This window comes from Lepus europaeus, chromosome X (assembly GCF_033115175.1).
Source record: "Lepus europaeus isolate LE1 chromosome X, mLepTim1.pri, whole genome shotgun sequence".
NCBI lineage: Eukaryota > Metazoa > Chordata > Mammalia > Lagomorpha > Leporidae > Lepus > Lepus europaeus.
In genome coordinates this window covers 124,879,859-124,901,035 of record NC_084850.1, presented here as the reverse complement: position 1 = coordinate 124,901,035, position 21,177 = coordinate 124,879,859, and the positions used below count along the sequence as shown (strand labels likewise).

Sequence of the window (21,177 nt, the reverse complement as noted above, 5' to 3'; positions counted from 1 at the left end):
ATCAACTACAAGAAGAACTTCTGATCTTCGGCAGACACAGAAACTGAAAAGATAACCCCTACTTGGGAGACAACATCCACAAGCTTGGGACGAAAATACTATTATCTAGGGGGAAAAAAAAAGAACCCCTAGAAGTCAACATGGAATAAATGACCCATGAAGAAAATGGTCAAAAGACATGAACAGGTATTTCAAGAAGAAACCAACAAACGTGTGAAAAGATGCTCAACCACATTAGGAAGGAGGGAAATGCAAATTTAAATCACGATGATAAGAAATTCTGGGAACATGCTGACACATCAGTTAGTAAGAAAACCACCTCAGACTGCTTGAGGCACATCAAAATAACTCAGAGGCAATGACTAGAAAAATGAGACAATCGGAACTTTAAAAAGGGTAAGAGGGGGCCAGCGTTGTGGCGCAGAGGGTCAAGCCACGGCTTGCAGCACCAGCATCCTATGTGTGCACCAGCTGGAGTCCCAGCTACTCCACTTGCAATCCAGCTCCCTGCTAACGCACCTGGGAAAACAGTGGAAAATGGCCAAACTACCTGGGCCCTTGCCACCTACATGGGAGACCTGGATGAAGTTCCTGGCTCCTGGCTTCGACCTGGTGTAGCCCTGGCTGTTGCAGCCATCTGGCGAACGAACCAGCGGATGGAAGATCTCTGTCTCTCTGTGTGTCTGTCAGTCTGTCTCAGTCTTGTCTGTCTCTGTTTCTCTCTCTCCCTCTCTCTGTTTCTCTCTATATATATATATAATTTTTTTTTTTGGACAGGCAGAGTTAGACATAGAGAGAGAGAGACAGAGAGAAAGGTTTTCCTTCCACTGGTTCACTCCCCTAATGGCCACTACGGCCGGCGCGCTGTGCTGATCCGAAGCCAGAAGCCAGGTGCTTCTCCTGGTCTCCCAATGCGGGTGCAGGGCCCAAGCACTTGGGCCATCCTCCACTGCACTCCCGGGCCACAGCAGAGAGCTGGACTGTAAGAGGAGCAACCGGGACTAGTACCCAGCACCCCAACTGGGACTAGAACCCGGGGTGCTGGTGCTGCAGGTGGAGGATTAGCCTAGTGAGCTGCGGCGCCGGCCCTATAATTCTTTCAAATAAATAAATCTTCAAAAAGAATCCAGCATTTCTCCTGTTCTTTTCTGTATAAACTATAAGTAAGAGATGAAGGGAAGGGGTTCCTTAGCAAAGTAGTCCAGCTAATAAATGAAGGTGAGATAACAGAAGAGTATCAGCATTTTCCAAGCCCTATGATTCAACAGACATAGCATTGAGCATCAACAGCTGTTAACACCAAGAAAGCAAAGCAAACACCAGACAGGTGCCTACACAGATCTACAGACTTGACCAAAAGATGCAATGTGAATTGGGCTAAACGGCCTCTGGATCCAGCTGCTAAACATGTGAAACTGCACCATAAGTGTGCGATCAGCAAAACCTAAACTGTTACAAACTCTATAGACCAAATATGCCAGGTTCTTTTAACATATTATAAGGGAATAAAAAGGATAGTAGGGGAATCTATAGACTAAGAGACTCTTAAGAGATAACAAAGAGTTAAAAGGCATAGAAGTCAAAATAATGGGCAAGACCAAAGCCACAGGAATGAATACTTAGGTAATAAAGCTATAAAGAAAAACAAGGTTACTACAATAAAAGTCAGGACAGCAGTTACTCTGGCTTTGGTCTGGCCCAGCCCTGGCTGTCGCAGGATTTGGGGAGTGACCCAGTGCATAAAGATCTCTATGTACATGTGTCTATCTGTCTCTCTGGCCCCATTCCTTGATCTCTGTTTTTCAAATAAATATTCTAAAAGGTTCATTTTGGTGCAAAAAATTTTGAAATCTACATAGTTTTTATAATATGCATGGTAAAATTAATATACCTTTCATTTAAACTCACTGATTAGCATTTTAAAATCCATTAATTCTCAAATAGTTCAAGAAAGTAAGTGTACATATAACAAATGGAACAACAGGTCTGTCCTTTTGAAATTTTTTAAAATTAAAATTATGGAATAAAGTAAAGCTATACAAACACACCCTTAGCAATGAAAAATGATTTAAAGACAGCAGACTGGAAAAAATAGAAAGCAATAATTTGGCATCATCTGGTAAAGCTGAAGATGTACAGACTCTATGAACCAGGATCCATGGTTAGAAAACTCTCACAATCATGAAGCAGTATCAAAATGCTCACAGCTATGTGTGTAATAGCAATATCCTGAAACAACTACCCAACTAGCTGTCAACATGGGAAGCTTCCACAAAGAAGTAGTCCACAGCAGTGAAAATGAATAAACTGCCATCCATGGCCCACAAATGTAATATTAAGGGAACAAGTCTGGTTGAAAAATAACACATATCCAAGATTCTGTCTAGATAAGCTCTCTATTTATATTCACATTTGGTGTAATCATTTATATTATAAAGGAAAAAAACCAGATAAATCCAACTATAGTGTTTTAGAATGAATATATAATTAGACCAAGAAAAGCAAGGGAAAGAAAAACATGCAATTCCAGATAGTGGATCCCTTGGGAATGGACAGGCCAACGAAGGATGGGGAAGGCACTGCTAACTTCCTGTTTTAAAGGTAGATGGTTGATATGTGTGCAGCCATTATATTGCTGGATTGTAAACTGTATATGCATGCTATATATTCTTTTTTTAAAAATTACCTTCATTTTACTTGAAAGGCAGAAAGACAGATACAGGCATATAGATATAGATATAGATATAGATATAGATATAGATATAGAGAGAGACAGAGAGAGACAGAGACAGAGAGACAGACACACAAACACACACACACAGAGGGAGGGAGGGAGGGAGGGAGGGAGAACACTTTCATCTGCTGGTTCACTCCCCAATACCCATGATATCCAGGGTTAGGCCAGGAGAACACTAAGTACCCCAATCTCAATGTAGGTCTCATGTGGATGACAGGGACCCAAGTAATTGAGCACCATTTGCTCCCAGAAGGAAATGGAACTGGGACTTGAAAGCAGGCACTTCAATGAGGGATGTGGGCGTCCCACTAGGGCCTTAACTGCTGTACTAAATGCCTTCCCCTATATATTCTTTTATCAAAAAACTAAGCCCTAGGGGGCTGTCACTGTAGCTTAGTCAGTAAAACCATTGCCCGCATTGCCAGCATCCCATATGGGCCCCTGTTCGAGTCCCTGTTGCTCCACTTCTGATCCAGCTCTCTGCTATGGGCTGGGAAAGCAGTAGAAGATGGCCCAAGTCCTTGGGCCCCTGCACCCATGTGGGAGACCCGGAAAAAGCTCCTGGCTCCTGGCTTTGGATCAGCACAGCTCTGGCCTTTGTGGCCAAGTGGGGCATGAACCATTGGATGGAAGACCTCTCTCTCTTTATCTCCCTCCCCCCCTGCCTCTCCTCACTCTGTGTAACTCTGACTTTCAAATAAAATAAATAAATCTTAAAAAAAAAAAAAACTAAGCCCTAGACCACATGATGATGACACTATTTCTAGACACACCTATCTTTGCTTCACAGTTCTGACAGAGTTCATTTTAGCTGAAGCAGATAAATTCTTCTTGAGTAATCATGATGACAGGCTGAAAGACGACCTCATCCAAACTTTACTGGTAGAAAACTCAGTACAAACATTTATAATCAAGTTCTAAAAAGGAGAAGGCATATGGCAGGACAGCAAAACGCCACAGACCTGTCTGGGTAATTCAGACGACTACAGCCTCATAGGAAATAACACAATTAAGAATTGAGTCATCATTCACACCTTTTAAAAATGTCAGGGCCCTACTTTTTTTTTTTTTAAAGAGTAAGTTCAGGTATTTTTTTTTTTTTGACAGGCAGAGTTAGAGAGAGAGAGAGAGAGAGAGAGGGAGGGAGGGAGGGAGAGAGAAAGGTCTTCCTTCCATTGGTTCACCCCCTATATGGCTGCCATGGCTGGCGCGCTGAGCCGATTTAAAGCCAGGAGCCAGGTGCTTCCTCCTGGTTTCCCATGCAGGTGTAGGGCTCATCCTCTACTGGGCCATCCTCCACTGCACTCCCGGGCCACAGCAGAGAGTGGGACTGGAAAAGGAGCAACCGGGACAGAATCTGGCGCCCCAACCAGGAATAGAGTCCAGGGTGCCGGCGCCGCAGGCGGAGGATTAGCCAAGTGAGCCGCGGCGCTGGCCAAGTTTGGGTTTTCTTAAAAATTCATTTTCATTTTATTTGAAAGGCAGAGAGACAGAGACACAAACAGACACACACACACACACACACAGAAAATGGGAGCTCCCATCGACTGGTTCAAACCCCAAATGCCTGCAACAGCCAGGACTCAGCTAGGCCAAAGCCAAGAGCCTGACATGCAATCTAGGTCTCTCACACAGGTGGCAGAGACCCAAATATGTGAGCCACCACCTGCTGCCTCCCAGGAGGTGTATTAGCAGGAAGCTGGAATGGGAAGTGGAGCTGGGACTTGAATCCAGGCACTCTGAGATGGGATGAGGCATCTAAAGCAGCATTTTAATCACTGTGCTGCATGTCCACCCCCAGGACCCTGCTCTAAACATATCCACACATTTCTTTGTGTATAACCAACAACAAGGACATCTGTTACATTATTAGAGTACAAACACCTAGGAATTAGATGATGCCTAATTGAGACTGGTAATTAAAGCCTGCTTTGGCCGGTGCCGTGGCTCATTTGGCTAATCCTCCGCCTGCGGCGCCGGCACTCCGGGTTCTAGTCCCGGTTGGGGTGCTGGGTACTAGTCCCGGTTGCTCCTCTTACAGTCCAGCTCTCTGCTGTGGCCTGGGAGGGCAGTGGAGGATGGCCCAAGTGCTTGGGTCCCTGCACCTGCATGGGAGACCGGGAGGAAGTACCCGGTTCCTGGCTTCAGATCAGCACAGCACACCAGCAGTAGCGGCCATTAGGGGAGTGAACCAATGGAAGGGAGACCTTTCTCTCTGTTTCTCTCTCACTTTTTATAACTCTCTCTCTGTCTCTACCACTGTCTAACTTTGCCTGGCCAAAAAAAAAAAAAAAAAAAAAAAAAAGCCTGCTTTGAAAACCATCCTCTAGGGGCCGGCGCTATGGCGCAGAGGGTTAATGCCCTGGCCTGAAGCGCTGGCATTCCATACGGGTGCCGGTTCTAGTCCCAGCTGTTCCTCTTCCGATCCAGCTCTCTGCTATGGTCTGGGAAAGCAATAGAAGATGGCCCAAGTCCTTGGGCCCCTGCACCCATGTGGGAGACCGGAGGAAGCTCCTGGCTCCTGGCTTCGGATCGGCGCAGCTCTGGCCATAGCGGCCATCTGGGGAGTGAACCAGCGGACAGAAGACCTTTCTCTCTGTTTCTCCTTCTCACTGTCGGTAACTCAAACTCTAAAATAAATAAAGTAAAAGGAAAGAAAGAAAGAAAACGATCCTCTAAATAAGCTAAGAAACGAAAATCTCCTTCATAAAGTATCCCCCAATTCCTTTCAAAGAGACAGACTTTCCTCATCCAAAAATCTTACATTTTTTCTTGTTACTATCTTCTGGCCTTTAGTAGTTTTGCCTTATATTTTGGTTGTGTGCTTTCCTTATCTCCTTTATTAGATTATATATTATTTTATAGTCTTTAAGAAAAGATACTCAGCTCTAGAGCCCTAAAAAAGATTTCTGTTCCAAGTAGCTCAAATCTTCACTCTCATTAAAAACAAAATCCTGAAATCTACAAACCCCAACAAGGCAGGAAGGGGAAGTGATAAAAAAAATGGTAATTCAAGATCAAATAATTCCTGTGGTGCAGTGGGTTACCACCCTGGCCTGAAGCACTGGCATCCCATATGGGTGCTGGTTCTAGTCCTGGCTGCTCCACTTCCGATACAACTCTCTGCTACGGCCTGGTATAGCAGTAGAAGATGGCCCAAGTCCTTGGGTCCCTGCACCCGTGTGGGAGACCCGGAAAAAGCTCCTGGCTCCTAGCTTCGGATCGGCGCAGCTCCGGCCACTGCAGCCAACTGGGGAGTGAACCAGCAGATGGAAGACACCTCTCTCTCTCTCTCTCTCTCTCTCTCTCTCTGCCTCTCCTCTCTCTCTGTGTAACTCTAACTTTCAAATAAATAAACAAATCTTAAAAAAAAAAATCCCTGAAATAAAATAGATGAGATTTTGAATTGACAGAGCCTTCTGCTACTTTTCATTTGAAGAAACTTGTAGTCAGAGCGGGTGTCTGGCACAGCAATTAAGCTGTTGCTTCAGACTACTGCATTCTATATCAGAGTGCCTGGCTTTGAAACCCAGCTCCATTCTTGATTTTTGCTTCTTGCTAAGGCACATCTTGCAAGGCAGCAGGTGATGGTGCAAGCAGCTAGGTCCCTGCCACCCACTGCCACCCACTTGGGAAATCCAGAATGAGTTTTGGGCTCCCAGCTTTGGCTTGGCCCAGTCCCAGCTACTGTAGGCATTTGGGGATTTGAACCAGCAGATGGGAACTCTCTTGTCTCTGTTATTCTGCCTTTCAAATAAAAAATGAAAACAAACTTTAAAAACTTGTAGTAAATATTTAATGCAGTCAATATTAATTTTATTAACTTCTACCGAGGACAGATCAGAAAAATCATGCTTGCAGAGTAAACGAATGGAAGGACACTTTGCATTGTCAATGACTCTGAAGAGGGCAAAGGTATGAAAGAGCAGCGGAAGAAATGCAAACCAACCATGAGTTAATGGAAATCTTTGCCAGTCCACTCCTCAAAGACCTGCATGTCAATTCAAGCACGTTTAATACCTCATCTTTCCCATCCCCACAAAATGCTGGCCTGGTTATCTCACGTTCCAATCACAGTCCCTTTGCTCCTGCTCTGGGCTGAACTCTCAAAGTGGCCAGAGAAAGGTGCTCCCTGGGCCCCCTACTGTACCTTGAGTATGCACATGTGTCTACACAGACACCACAATAGCCCCACAGGGGCACCTGGGGGACCGCCTCTGGCTCTGGTGTGCCTCTCTGTGGTCACAACTGCAGGAAGCATTTGGCAGCCAGGGCTGGTTTCATTCCACTTTCCACGTTTCCATCTAGGGCTGTGTATAGTTTTTCTGACATTTTATTTCCTTTCCCATATAAAATTCAGTGTGGACTTAACTAAGTTTTTAAACAGGAAAGAAAGCTTCCAAAGAAAATGTCAGAGAAATGAAAATAAAGCTGTTAGTGTTTATTCTTTAAAGGGGCTTGCCAAGGGACACTTGATACCGATACAGAAACTCAACTTCAGAGCTGGCTTCAACAGGCTCCCGAGGGACTCATTCCTTTAGATAACAGGAGTCCAAAAATCAGTCTTAAGATTTCACTGGAAGATTAATTTTGTAAACAATGAGGAGGGCTTATAATTTATTCTATAACGTTACCTTTAAATTCTAGTCTAAAATTCTGGATTGCAATTTTGAGATCACTATTAATATATTTTTTTAAAGATCTATTATATTAATTTGAAAGAGAGAGAGAGCGGGAGGTCGGTCTTCCACCCACTGGTTCACTCCCCAAATGGCTGCAATGGCCGAAGCTGAGCCAATCCGAATAAGGAGCCAGGAGCTTCTTCTGGGTCTCCCACGTGGGTACAGAGGCCCAAAGACTTGGGCCATCCTCTGCTGCTTTCCCAGGCACATTAGCAGGAAGCTGGAGTGGAGCAGCTGGGATTTAAACCAGCACCCATGTGGGATGCCAGTGTTTCAGGCCAGGGCTTTAACCTGCTGTGCCACAGCACCAGCCCCTCACTACTAATATTTTAAAGCATATTTTCAGGGGCAGCCATTTGGTTAAGAGTCCAATTACAACATGCACATCCCCTATTGAAATGCCTGAGTTCAAGTCCAGCCTCCACTCCTGATTCCAGCTTTCTGCTAATGTGTACCCTGGAAGGCAGTGGTAATGGCTCAAGTAGTTGGGCTCCTGCCACTCATGTGGGAGACCTGGACTGAGTTCTCAGCTCCTGGCTGTTGTGGGCATTTAGGGCATCAAATAGCAGGTGGAAAATATCTCCTACCCTCCCAGCCTTTCCAATAAATAATTTTTTTTTAAAAAAGAGAAAAAGTAAAGCAAACAGGGTTATACAATATTTTACAAAACCCTACAGAAATCCCATATTTAAACTGAAAGAAGATAATGAAAATGATGTTTCTTACCTTTTGAAAGTTCTCCTTCCACAAATCTTCTACAACAATGTATCCTCGTAAACCCCAGTCATACAATTTCTCCCCACTGACCTTGAAACAGAACAGAAAAGATCTGTTGTTAGCCCATACATGACTTTGTATGGATACATGATTTTGTTTCCTTTTTTCATTTCCAAAAGAATTGTTATTTAAGAATGTGACTATTACAGGAAGTCTCAGGAAATATACATTAAAATTGTAGAATATAACCTACTAAAATATACTAAGAAAGACAAAGAAGAAAAACTATTTTTTTTATATGTGAAAGATTTATTTTATTTCAGAGACAGAGTTACAGAGAGGGGAGGAAGGGAGAGAAGAAGAAGGGGGGGGGGGCGAAGAGAGAAAGAGAGAGAAGAGAGCGAGAGCCAGAGGGAGTGCTTCCATTCACTGGTTCATTTTCCAAATGGCCACAATGGCAGAGGGGCTGGGCCACACCAAAACCATTAACTTGATCCAGGTCTCCCACGTGGGTACAGAGACCCCAGCACTTAGGCCATCTTCCACTGCTTTCCCAGACACATTAGCACAGAGGCAGATTGGAAACGGAGCAGCCAGGACTCAAACCAATGCACAAATGGGATGCTGGTGCCGCAGGCAACAGCTTAACCCACTGCACCATATGGATGGCCAGATTGAGTCCTGGCTGCTCCACTTCTGATCCCTCTCACTGATAATGTGCTTGGGAAAACATCGGAGGATGGCCCAAGTGCTTGGGACCCTGCACCCATGTAAAAGACCCAGATAGAGCTTCAGGCTCCTGGCTTCGGCCTGGCCTTGCACCAGCTGTTGGGACCACTTGGGTAGTGAACCAGCAAACCGAGACCTTTCAAATTAATAAATAAATGCAAACTGACTAAGCCACTATGGAAGTCAGTCTGGAGATTCCTCAGAAACCTGAATATAAACCTACCATACAACCCAGCCATCCCACTCCTTGGAATTTACCCAAAGGAAATTGGCAAACAGAATAGCTGTCTGCAGCTTAATGTTTATTGCAGCTCAATTCACAATAGCTAAGACCTGGAACCAACCCAAATGCCCATCAACAGTAAACTGGATAAAGAAATTATGGGACATGTACTCTATAAATACTATACAGCAGTCAAAAACAATGAAATCCGGTCACTTGCAACAAGATGGAGGAATCTGGAAAACATCATGCTGAGTGAATTAAGCCAGTCCCAAAGGGACAAATATCATATGTTCTCCCTGATCAGTGACAGCTAACTGAGCACCAAAGGGGAAACCTGTTGAAGTGAAATGGACACTATGAGAAACAGTGACTTGATCAGCTCTTGTCCTGACTGTTGATGTACAATGTAATACTTTATCCATTTTAGTATTTTTTTTTCTAGTACTAGTGGTTGAACTCTGTAATTAACACACAATTATTCTTAGGTGTTTAAATTTTAACTGAAAAGTGATCCCTGTTAAATATAAGAGTGGGAATAAGAGAGGGAGGAGATGTACAATTTGGGACATGCTCAATCAGACTTGCCCCAAATGGTGGAGTTAGAAACGTGCCAGGGAATTCCAATACAATCCCATCAAGGTGGCATGTACCAATGCCATCTCACTAGTCCAAGTGATCAACTTCAGTTCACAATTGATCACACTGATAGGTCTAAGAGTCAAAGGGATCACACAAACAAGACTAGTGTCTGCTAATACTAACTGATAGAATCAAAAAGGGAGAGAACCATCCAACATGGGAAGTGGGATACACAGCAGACTCATAGAATGGCAGATGTCCTAAATAGTACTCTGGCCTAATAATCAGCCCTTAAGGCATTCGGATCTGGCTTAAAAGCCCATGAGAGTATTTTAGGCATGGAAAGCCAAGACACTCTGGCAAAAAAAAAAAAAACACCCTAAATGAAAGATCTCTGCGAGTGAGGTCCCAGTGGAAAGAATGGGACCATCAAAGAAGGAGGTACCTTTCTCTGAAGGGAGGAGAGAACTTCCACTTTGACTATGACCCTGTAGGAATAAGATCGAAGTTGGTGAACTCAAAAGGCTTCCATAGCCTTGGCAACTCATGACTAGAGCCTAGGGAGATTACTGACGCCATAAACAAAGAGTGTCAAATTGTTAAGTCAACAACAGGAGTCACTGAGTACTTACTTCTCATGTGGGATCTGTCCTTAATGTGTTGTCCAATGTGATGTAATGCTGTAACTAGTACTGAAACAGTATTTTTACACTTTGTGTTTCTGTGTGGGTGCAAACTGATGAAATCTTTACTTAGTATATACTGAATCGATCTTCTGTATATAAAGATAATTGAAAATGAAAAAAAAAACCTTGGTTTTAAATTGGAAATTGCATAGAAAATTAATCAATTTTTTAAAAATATCATGTAGGATCTCTGTCCTTAATGTGCTATATGTTGTGATTTAATGCTATAACTAGTATTCAAAGAGTATTTTTCTTTTTTTCTTTCAAACAGTATTTTTCACTTTGTGTTGCTATATGGGTGCAACCTGTTGAAATCTTTACCTAATATATACTAAACTGATCTTCTGTATATAAAGAGAATTGAAAATGAATCTTGATGTGAATGGAAGGGGAGAGGGAGCAGGAAAGGGGAGGGTTGCGGGTGGGAGGGAAGTTATGGTGGGGGGGAAAGCCATTGAAATCCATAAGCTGTACTTTGGAAATTTATATTCATTAAATAAAAGTTTAAAAAAAAAGAATTGATCTTTGTATAGCATTGTAGTTGGTACAGCACTTTGACCAGAATGATCTCTAGCCTGTGTAATGCTGTGTGGTAGAGACGAAACCACAAGGAAACATTCAGAGGCCAAGTCTTAGGTTGTAGCATAGTAAACTCAGTAGTCTTTGCAACATGCTAATTTCTGACAAGTCATATTCTTCCAGTTGCTCCTACTGTTCTTAAAATAAACAATAGGCTATGCTCAGACTCACTGGTAGACATGTTGAACATTTAGCACATATGAGGATACTGCAAAAAGTTCATGGAAATCTGAATTAAAAAATACATTTGCTTGGATACAGAACGTTTTTGAAATCTAAGCACATAGTGTTTTCGTAATGCACATTTTTAAAAAGATTTATTTATTTATGTATTTGAAAGTCAGAGGAGAAGGAAAACCAGAGGCAGAGAGAGATAGAGATCTTCCATCTGCTGGTTCACTCCCTAAATGACCGCAAGAGCCAGGGCTGGATCAGGCTGAAGCAAGAAGCTTCATCCAGGACTCCCGCATGGGTGCAGGGGTCCAAGCACCTGGGCCATCCTCCACCGCTTTCCCAGGCACATTAGCGGGGAGCTGGATCAGAAGTGGAACAGCCGGGATTTGAACTTTCTATGCCACCGTGCCCGCCCCCCCATAATACACATTTTTCATGAGTTTTTTGAAGACCCATTCTATATGGTACTGTTTCAAGTATTTTACATCTCTCAGAGGAAAATACCATTCTCCATCAATCTAAGGATTTTCTAACCCTACCATACAACCCAGCCATCCCACTCCTTGGAATTTACCCAAAGGAAATTAAATTGGCAAACAAAAAAGCTGTCTGCACATTAATGTTTATTGCAGCTCAATTCACAATAGCTAAGACCTGGAACCAACCCAAATGCCCATCAACAGTAGACTGGATAAAGAAATTATGGGACATGTACTCTATAAATACTATACAGCAGTCAAAAACAATGAAACCCAGTCATTTGCAACAAGATGGAGGAATCTGGAAAACATCATGCTGAGTGAATTAAGCCAGTCCCAAAGAGACAAATATCATTTGTTTTCCCTGATCGGCGACAACTGAGCACCAAAGGGGAAACCTGTTGAAGTGATTTTCTTTTAGAACTTTTAGCTAAAGTGACTGAACAGAAAACAGAACATAAGCAATTAAGTAAGTGGCTTATAATAGATCAGGATATTCACAAAAGGAAATCTAAATAATACTGAAACAGTATCAGAAAATTTCTTTCAGTTAATGATTTTTTTTCATTTTTTGGTTTTATTTTGGTAAAAGTGGTTGGTTTCATTGTGTTAAAATACATATAAAAGAAATTTTACCATTTTAACCATTTTTAGGTATACAATTCAGTGTCATTACGTATATTCACAGTGGTGTACAATCTTCATTACTATCTGTATCCACAACTGTTCTGTAACCTCAAATACATCACTAATGTTTTACAAGCTCACTTCAAAAAGTTCATGGAGGAGCTGGCTTTGTGGCACAGCGAGTTAAGCTGCCATTATCCTAACTGCTCCACTTCCGATCCAGCTCCCTGCTAATGTGCCAGGGTGATGACCCAAGTGCTTGGGCTCCTGCCACCATTGTAGGAGACCTGGATGGAGTGCTGGGGTCCTAGCTTTGACCTGGTTAGCCCAGCCACTGCAGGCACTTGGGGAGTGAGCCAACAGATGAAGACCTCTCTCTCCCTCTGTTTCTCTGTCTCTCTCTTTCTATAACTTTGCCTTTCAGTTAATTAAATATTTGTAATAAGAAAGTTCATGGAACATGTATATCATGATAAAACTATGCATGGATCTCAAAATTTTTCCACAACAAAATAAACATTATCTTTCAATTCCATTTTTTATGAACTTTTTGAAGTAGCCTCCTATATGTAGTGAAAATAGTTAATTGTTTAGTTCTGGCTTATCTGATGTACAAACAACAAATTCTTTCCCAATGAATTTAAAAATAAATAAGAATGCAACACAAATTTACATCCTACTATATAGGTTGTGAATATAAGAGATGTTCCCCAAGACTGGCATTGTGGTACAGTGGGCCAAGCTGTCACCAACAAGATCAGCATCCCATATGTGAGCATGGGTTTAAGTGCTGGCTGTCCACTTCTGATTTAGCTCCCCTCTACTGATTTAGCCTGGGAAACCAACAGAGGATGGCACAGGTGCTTGGGTCCTTGCCACCCATGTGGGAGACCCAAATGGAGTTCTTCGTTCCTGGTTTCAGTCTTCTGGCTGTTGCAACCATCTGGTAAGTAAATCAGCAGATAGAAGATCTCTGTTTCTCCTCCTCTGTGTCACTCTGCCTCTCTGCCTTTTTCTTTTTTTTCTTTTTTTTTTTTTTGACAGGCAGAGTTAGACAGTGAAAGAGATAGACAGAGAGAGAGGTCTTCCTTCTGTTGGTTCACCCCCCAAATGGCCGCTATGGCCGGCACTGCACCAATCCGAAGCCAGGAGCCAGGTGCTTCCCCCTGGTCTCCCATGTGGGTACAGGGCCCAAGCACTTGGGCCATCCTCCACTGCCTTCCCAGATCACAGCAGAGAGCTGGTCCAGAAGAGGAGCAACCGGGACAGAATCCAACGCCTTGACCGGGACTAGAACCCAGGGTGCTGGTGCTGCAGGCAGAGGATTAGCCTAGTGAGCCGCGGCGCCGGCCATCACTCTGCCTTTCAAATAAATAAAGTAAATCTTTTAAAAAAAAGAGATGTTTTGCAATATATGCTGCAGCAATTAACACAAAAAGACCTCCACACAGAGGGCAGTCACATCTGCTTTTTTTTTTTTAAAGATTTATTTGAAAAGCAGAGTTACAGAGAGAGGGAGACATACACAGAGAGAGAGAGAGAGAGAGAGAGAGAGAGAGCGCATGCTTTCATCTACTGGTTCACACCCCAGATAGATGCAACAGCCAGGACTGGGCCAGGAACCAGGAGCTACATCTGGGTCTTGCACATAGGTGGGAGGAGCCCAAACACTTGGACCATCTTCTGGTGCTTTTCAGAGGCCATTAGCAGGGAGCTGGATCAGAAGTGGAACCGCAGGGACATGAACTAGCACCCATATGGGATGCTGGCATCACTGGAGGCAGCTTCACCTGCTATGCCACAACGCCAGTCCCCAAATCTGCTTTCCAATCAACAGTCTAACCCCACACTTCCCACCCCAGCTGTATACAAAAGCAAAACAGACTGACAGATGTTTAATTATTTTATTATCTAGAGCAAGCTGAGTTACTCACAAGAGTCAGGGCTGGAGCAGGGATGGGAACATTAATTATCTGCCTCCAGGTTTGTTATAAACAATGCCAAAGCCATGCTGAAAAGATCTTTTCCTTCTTTTTAAGTTTTTTTAACTTTCAATTTTTAACATTTTGCCACATTCACTTCATATGTAAACATTATCTACATACATATATACTATTTTTTCTTGAAAACAGATATTAATATTGCAAAGTTAGGAATTCACGATAATGATCATAAAGTGGGAAAGGAAGGGTACATTGTCATGTACATGATTCAGTGAAGCAATATTTATAACTATACAGCAAATGATATGACAGCCATATAATTTTTATACTCTAACTTTTTTTTTTTTTTGACAGGCAGAGTGGACAGTGAGAGAGAGAGAGAGACAGAGAGAAAGGTCTTCCTTTTGCCGTTGGTTCACCCTCCAATGGCCGCCGCGGCTGGCGCGCTGCGGCCGGCGTACCGCGCTGTTCCGATGGCAGGAGCCAGGTGCTTCTCCTGGTCTCCCATGGGGTGCAGGACCCAAGGACTTGGGCCATCCTCCACTGCACTCCCTAGCCACAGCAGAGAGCTGGCCTGGAAGAGGGGCAACCGGGACAGGATCGGTGCCCCAACCGGGACTAGAACCTGGTGTGCCGGCGCCGCAAGGCGGAGGATTAGCCTGTTGAGCCACGGCGCCGGCCATATACTCAAACTTTTTTAAACTAGATTGTCTTATACTGTCTTTTTAAAAAAATTTTATTCATTTATTTGAAAGGCAGAGTTACAAAGAAAGGGAGGGACAGAGAGAAAGGTCTTCCATCCACTGGTTCACTCCCCAGATGGTCACAACGGCCCAGAGCTGGGCTGATCCAAAGCCAGGAGCCAGGGTCTTCTTCCAGATCTCACACATTGGTGCAGGGTCCCAAGTACTCGGGCCATCTTCCACTACTTTCCCAGGCCATAAGCAGGGAGCTGGATCAGAAGGGGAGCAGCTAGGACATGAATTGGCACCCACGTGGGATACTGGTGCCACAGCGGAGTCTTAGCCTACTATACCAGAGCACTGGCCCTTATATTAACTTCTACAAATAAGAAAAAATGTGTGATATTTGTCTTTCTGGGTCTGGCTTATTTCACCAAGCATAATAATCTCAAGTTCCATTCATTTTGTTGATGTTGTAAAGATCTGAGCAGTAACTGCCACTAAAGCAATCAATCTCTCACAGCTGGGGCCGCTGGATTCCCATCTACAACTCTAGCCCAATCCAGGAACCTGGACTCAGTTCTGCCACAAGAAACCCAGGGAACTCAGTATGTAGCTGCTGTAGCTCAGGTCCTGAGAGCCCAATTCTGGTGAGTATAGGGTCATCCCCTCCAGTGACTGAGTCTCCCTGTGAGGTGTCAAATCTGGCAACCTGGTCCACAGCTCCATAAGCCACTCAGGACCTCAAAACCTAGAGCCTGCTTTGCTCTTGTCAGTTTTCCAACACAGGCTGCTGGCCCCCAACCCTCCCCACCCTCTGTGTCTAACTCAGTTGGTTTGGGGTAGGGCCTGAGAAGTTGCATCTCTAACAAGCTTCCAGGGGATGCTGATACTGCTGTTCAGGAGACCATGCTTTGAGAACTGCTGCTTTGGTTTTACTCAAGTTGCCTGCCACTATGATCTGCCTCCTTGTCAGGACATCACCAAGTTGAGGCCTGAAGGGTAAGGAAGGCGCAGAAAATTAGAGTCCAAAGAAGGGTGTTCCCAGCAGAGGGGAGCACATGTCCCGAAGTCCCTAGCATGGAAAGCAAGGGCACCGCCAGTACCAGGGAGAAGGCTTGGAGGCCAGAACACAGTCCACCTGTAAGCCCAGAGAACAGGCTATGATCACATACACTCGAGCCGAGAATGACCCAGATGAGAGTCAGCAAAGGTCAGCTTGGGAATTTGAGTTAAGACTTCTAAGTATGCAAAAAAGGTATCATAAATTTTCTTTGATATTCAAATTAATATACATTCTCCAAATACTGGTATTATTGGAAGAAGGGCCAGAACTGAGGTACATAGTGGTGAAAAACACTTATACTTGCTAAAATTCATCTTATATTTGCAAAAAATTTTAGCCTAGCGTTAGAAAACTGCAAAATAGGGGCAGGCATTGGTGCCACAGTTAACATCCCACATTGGAGTCCAGATTTTAGCTTCCCGCTGCTAATATGCACCCTGGAAGGCAGCAGGTGATGGCTTAAGTACTTGGGTCCCTGTCACACACATGGGAGACTTGGATTGGGTTCCAGGCTCTTGGCTCTGTCCTGGCACAGTCTTGGCCATTGCAGGCACTTGAGGAGTGAATCAGCAAATGGAAGTTCTCTCTGTCTCTCTTTCTCTCTCTCTCTCTCTGCCTTTCAAATAAATAACTATTTTTAACAAACTGCAGAATAGAATAAAATTAAGCAGAAAACTCATGTTGTTCATAGGAGAAAATGAAGGACACCCTGGCTCGCAGGCTCTAACTCACCTGGGCAAATGCGATGGTTTGTTGTGGGTAATAGATAGAGGCAGCTAATCCCATGAAACCAGGAGGATACACCAGCTTCTTTATTTTTGAACCTAACAAATAAAAGGTCGGAAACATCATCGGATGATTCATTAGCCTTATTACCACAATTTACCTCACGCATTTAATACTGAGTAACATTTCTTTGGTCCTAGATTGAGAGAAGGTACCTAATAATAGTATTATATCAAAAAGAACAACATTTCATAGACTTATTGAGAGATAATTCACACAATTCACTCATCTAAAGTATACAGTGGCTTTCAGTGCATTCAGAGTGGTGCGCCCATCAGCACTGTCACTCTTAGAACATTTTAGTCATCCTTAGAAGAACTGGGGTCCACTGGCAGTCACTGCCCAATACCCCTACCCAGCCCCCGCCCTAGCCAACCACTCATCTACTTTTTATCCTTACAGATTTGCCTACTTTGGACCTTTTGTATAAAAGGAATCATATAACATATGGTCCTTTGTGACTGGCTTCCTTCACTCAGCAATGTTTTCAACACAACTACCCCGTCTAAGGAAGCAGAAAAAAAGATTGTTTTGAAAATAAACAAACAAACCAGTATTTTGGTTTCTCCAGTTTATATTCTTTGATGGCAAACTGGTTTCCTATTTAAATACTAAACACAAGAGTTCCTGTCTTTCTCCTTCCTGAGACTCCATTAAAAAAAAACGGTAACAGAAAATAGTACAGATGAATAAACCCACGACAAAGGGTAAATGTGTGGAGAAGCCATTGGCAGGTAGGAAGTGTTCAAGAATTTTCACAAAATGGAGCACGAACAGAAAAAAAGCCTTGAAGTCTTCAGGAGATTGCAGCCAAATAAAGAACAGATCTAAGGGCTGGCACTGTGGTGTAGCCAGTAAAGCAGCTGCCTGCAGTGCTGGCATCCCATATGGGCGCCAGTTCAAGTCCAGGCTGCTCCACTTCTGATCCAGCTCTCTGCTGTGGCCTGGGAAAGCAGTGGAAGATGGCTCAAGTGCTTGGGCTCCTGCACCCTCGTGGGAGATCCGGAAGAAGCTCCTGAATCCTGGCTTTGGATCAGCTCAGCTCTGGCCATTGTGGCCATCTGGGGAGTGAACCATCAGATGGAAGACCTCTCCCTCTCTCTCTCTCTCTCTGTGCCTCTCTGTAACTCTGCCTTTCAAGTAAATAAATAAATAAATCTTTGGGGGATGGGGGAACAGATCTACCCCACCAGGCAGGGATGGTGCGTATTTTAGGGAGCAGACCTGGCAACCAGGGATCAAGACAGGGACAACTGCAAGTACTGTGCATGGACCAGCTGACCCCTTCCTTCTCCCACACCATCCATAGCCAGGAAGTCACATCAAGACAAATTTATTTATTTACTTTTAATTTGTATGTATTTCAAAGGTAGACACACACAAATATCTTCCAACTGCTAGTTCACTCACTAAATGTCTGCAACAGCTGGAGGTGGACCAAACCAAAGCCATGACCCGAGAACTCCACCTAAGTCTCCTACATAGTTGACAGGAACCCAAGTACTTGAGCCACCATCTGCTGCCTCCCAGGGTGCACATTAGCAGGAAGCTGGAATGAGAAGCAGAGCCAGAACTCAAACTCAAGCACTCTGACGTGAGATGTCAGCATCTCAAGTAATGTCTTAACCACTGTGCCAAATGCCTGCCCCATGGCCAAATTCTCAAAAAGGGAGAGGGTACCACAGAATTTCTGCTGAGAACCAAATAGATGGCTGAGCAAGAGTGTTTGTGTCAGTGCCTACACGTAAAGCCCTCCTTACGTTAGCACTGAGCATTGACACTCCCATATAAGGTCAAGTCCCATCCAGCTCACCGAGAGGAAGAGAACCTGCCTATCAGCAAAACCCCACCCCTCCCCATGCACAAAGACTTCTTCCTAGCATTTCAATTGCTCCATTCTGAAACATGACCAGACAGCCAAGGATCACCAGTCAATTTGAGGAAAATGTGCAAGATAAAAGAGAAGACCCAGACAAGCAAGAATTAAAAAGTGACCCCACAGGAAAGAGAACTTCAAAACAAAGCTAAACCTGTCATTAAGTATCATTAAAAAAAATTCAAAAAACTGCTACATTAAAAGAAAAAAGAAGTCTATGGAAAAAGAACATTCAGAGAACAAGAATGAGCTTGGAAGTGAGCAAAGTAAAAAGTTGAATAGAACAAAATAAAATAATTAAGAAAAAGAGACAAATAGGGTCATTTTAAATGACACAACTACTAATTAATGTGAGTTTAGAAAGCAAAAAGAATGAGAGCAAACTTTCAAAGACACAAGTTAAATTATCTTCCTTCTCAGCAGAGGGCTGCAAGCCAGCAAAATGTCCAACCAAGGAATGAAAACATCTGCATCTATTCACAGCATCATGGAAATTCAGAATAGTAAAGATTAAGAGAAGATTCTCAAGGCTTCCAGGAAGAAGCAAACATTCAGACTGGCTATCTATTCCCATCTGCAACACTGGATGCTAAGAAAACACAGCCTCCAGAGTTTTCACGGAAAACAAATTCTATGTTCAACCAAACTAACACTTGATATGAAGGGATAAAGTCATTTTCACACATGCAAGGTCTTAACAAGTTTACCTCCACATGTGCTTTTTTGAAAGTGACTTAAGCATGTAGTCCAACAGCATGACAGAGTAAACCAAGGGGAAGGTAATGTGGAAACCAGGAAAAGGGGCCCAAACCCAAGAAGTACAAAGAAGTCCCAAACCACCAGCTATGTTGAAGTCTCAAGCCAGAAGGTCGGAGGCTGGAGGGCTGTAGGAGAAAGGGGACTGGAACAAACAGATAGCAGCATGCAGAGCTTACAGAAACCTGACAGTGAGGTTAAGAAAATGGGTAGCTGGTGAAACAGGAAGAGACATGTGGAGCTGACATTGGAAATAAGAGTCAGTAAAGGGTGATAATAATGCCATCTTTTTTTTTTTTTTTTTCCGGACAGGCAGAGTGAATAGTGAGAGAGAGAGAGACAGAGAGAAAAGTCTTCCTTTTGGCCGTTGGTTCACCCTCCAATGGCCACTGCGGCAGGCGCATCGTGCTGATCCGAAGCCAGGAGCCAGGTGCTTCTCCTGGTCTCCCATGCGGGTGCAGGGCCCAAGCACTTGGGCCATCCTCCACTGCCTTCCCGGGCCACAGCAGAGAGCTGGACTGGAAGAGGGGCAACCGGGATAGAATCTGGCGCCCCAACCGGGACTAGAACCCGGTATGCCAGCGCCGCAAGGCAGAGGATTAGCCTGTTGAGCCGCGGCACCAGCCCTCGACTGCTCCACTTCTGATCCAGCTCTCTGCTATGGTCTGAGAAAGCAGTAGAATATGGCCCAAGTCCTTGGGTCTCTGCACCCGTGTGGGAGACCTGGAAGAAGCTCCTGGCTCCTGGCTTTGGATTGATGCAGCTCCAGCCATTGTGGTCATCTGGGGAGTGAACCATCGGATGGAAGACGTCTCTCTCTCTTTCTTTATCTGCCTCTCCTTCTCTCTCTGTGTAACTCTTTCAAGTAAATAAATAAATCTTTAAAAAAAAACGCATTTCCCATGAACTTTATTTTTTAAAATATTTTCTTGTTCATTTGAAAGGCAGAATTATAGAGATTGAAAGATCTTCGATCAGTTGGTTTACACTACAAATGGCTGTAACAGCCAGAGCTAGGCCGATCCAAAGCCAGAAGCCAGGAGCTTCTTCTGGGTTTCCCATGAGGGTGCAGGGGCCCAAAGTACTTGTGTCATCTTCTGCTGCTTTCCCAGGCACATTAGCAGGGAGCTAGATTGGAAGTAGAACAGCTGGGACTCAGACCACTGCCCATATGGGATGCTGGCATTGCAGGCAGCAGCTTAACACCCTATGCCAAAGTGCCAGACTCCCATGAACTTTCTGAAGGCCCTCATATCTCCAGCAGCCATGGAAAAAGATCTGCTGTTGTGGTTGTGCATATGACAGTATATGCACACGTTAATTAAGATGCCAAGTTATTTTAATACTACCCAGCCCTCCAAGGGAAAGGAAAAGAAACAGAAACAAACACATGCAAATAAACAAGCAACAGGAATAGGAGCCACAATAGGGGCATCCCCATGCTGCCATTCTACCCAGGAGAGCATGGCCCCCAGACCTCCTAGTGCCTGAGCAGGGGTCCAACACTGGACACTGTACCCACAGCACAGAGAGCTTGCTTTGCGCCTGTGCAACTCTTCCACGTGCCCTCACCATGGACAAGGAGGGCAATTTCACTAGATCCTACATTCCCATCTTCCTAACAAATACCAAATTCCAATTGTCATGCTTTTCTGAACAGCTTTGCTAGCAGAGAGGGGAAAGAAGTCTACAAAAAAATGTTGGTTCACAAGGTAATTAATAAAAATGAACTAGAAATTTAATCCTTAAGTATTCTACGCAAGACAGGAGGAGGACATGTGGTGAACTCAGAGTTTATCCTCCAGATCTTAAAACACCAGTTACGGGGCTGCTATTTGGTGCAGTGGTGAAG

General features: G+C 44.0%; 1 protein-coding gene across 4 annotated transcripts in view; it reads right to left on the bottom strand.

Moving 5' to 3' along the window:
• APOO (apolipoprotein O) overlaps nt 1–21,177 on the bottom strand; it is a 79,304-nt gene that overhangs the window by 9,656 nt on the left and 48,471 nt on the right. For all 4 annotated transcript variants that reach the window (XM_062183498.1, XM_062183501.1, XM_062183500.1 and 1 more), the window contains exons 6-7: nt 16,640–16,731; nt 8,146–8,226 (exon numbers count right to left, since the gene is read on the bottom strand). In XM_062183498.1, the coding sequence (XP_062039482.1) occupies nt 8,146–8,226; nt 16,640–16,731 (173 nt within the window). The remainder of the gene's footprint in view (nt 1–8,145; nt 8,227–16,639; nt 16,732–21,177) is intronic.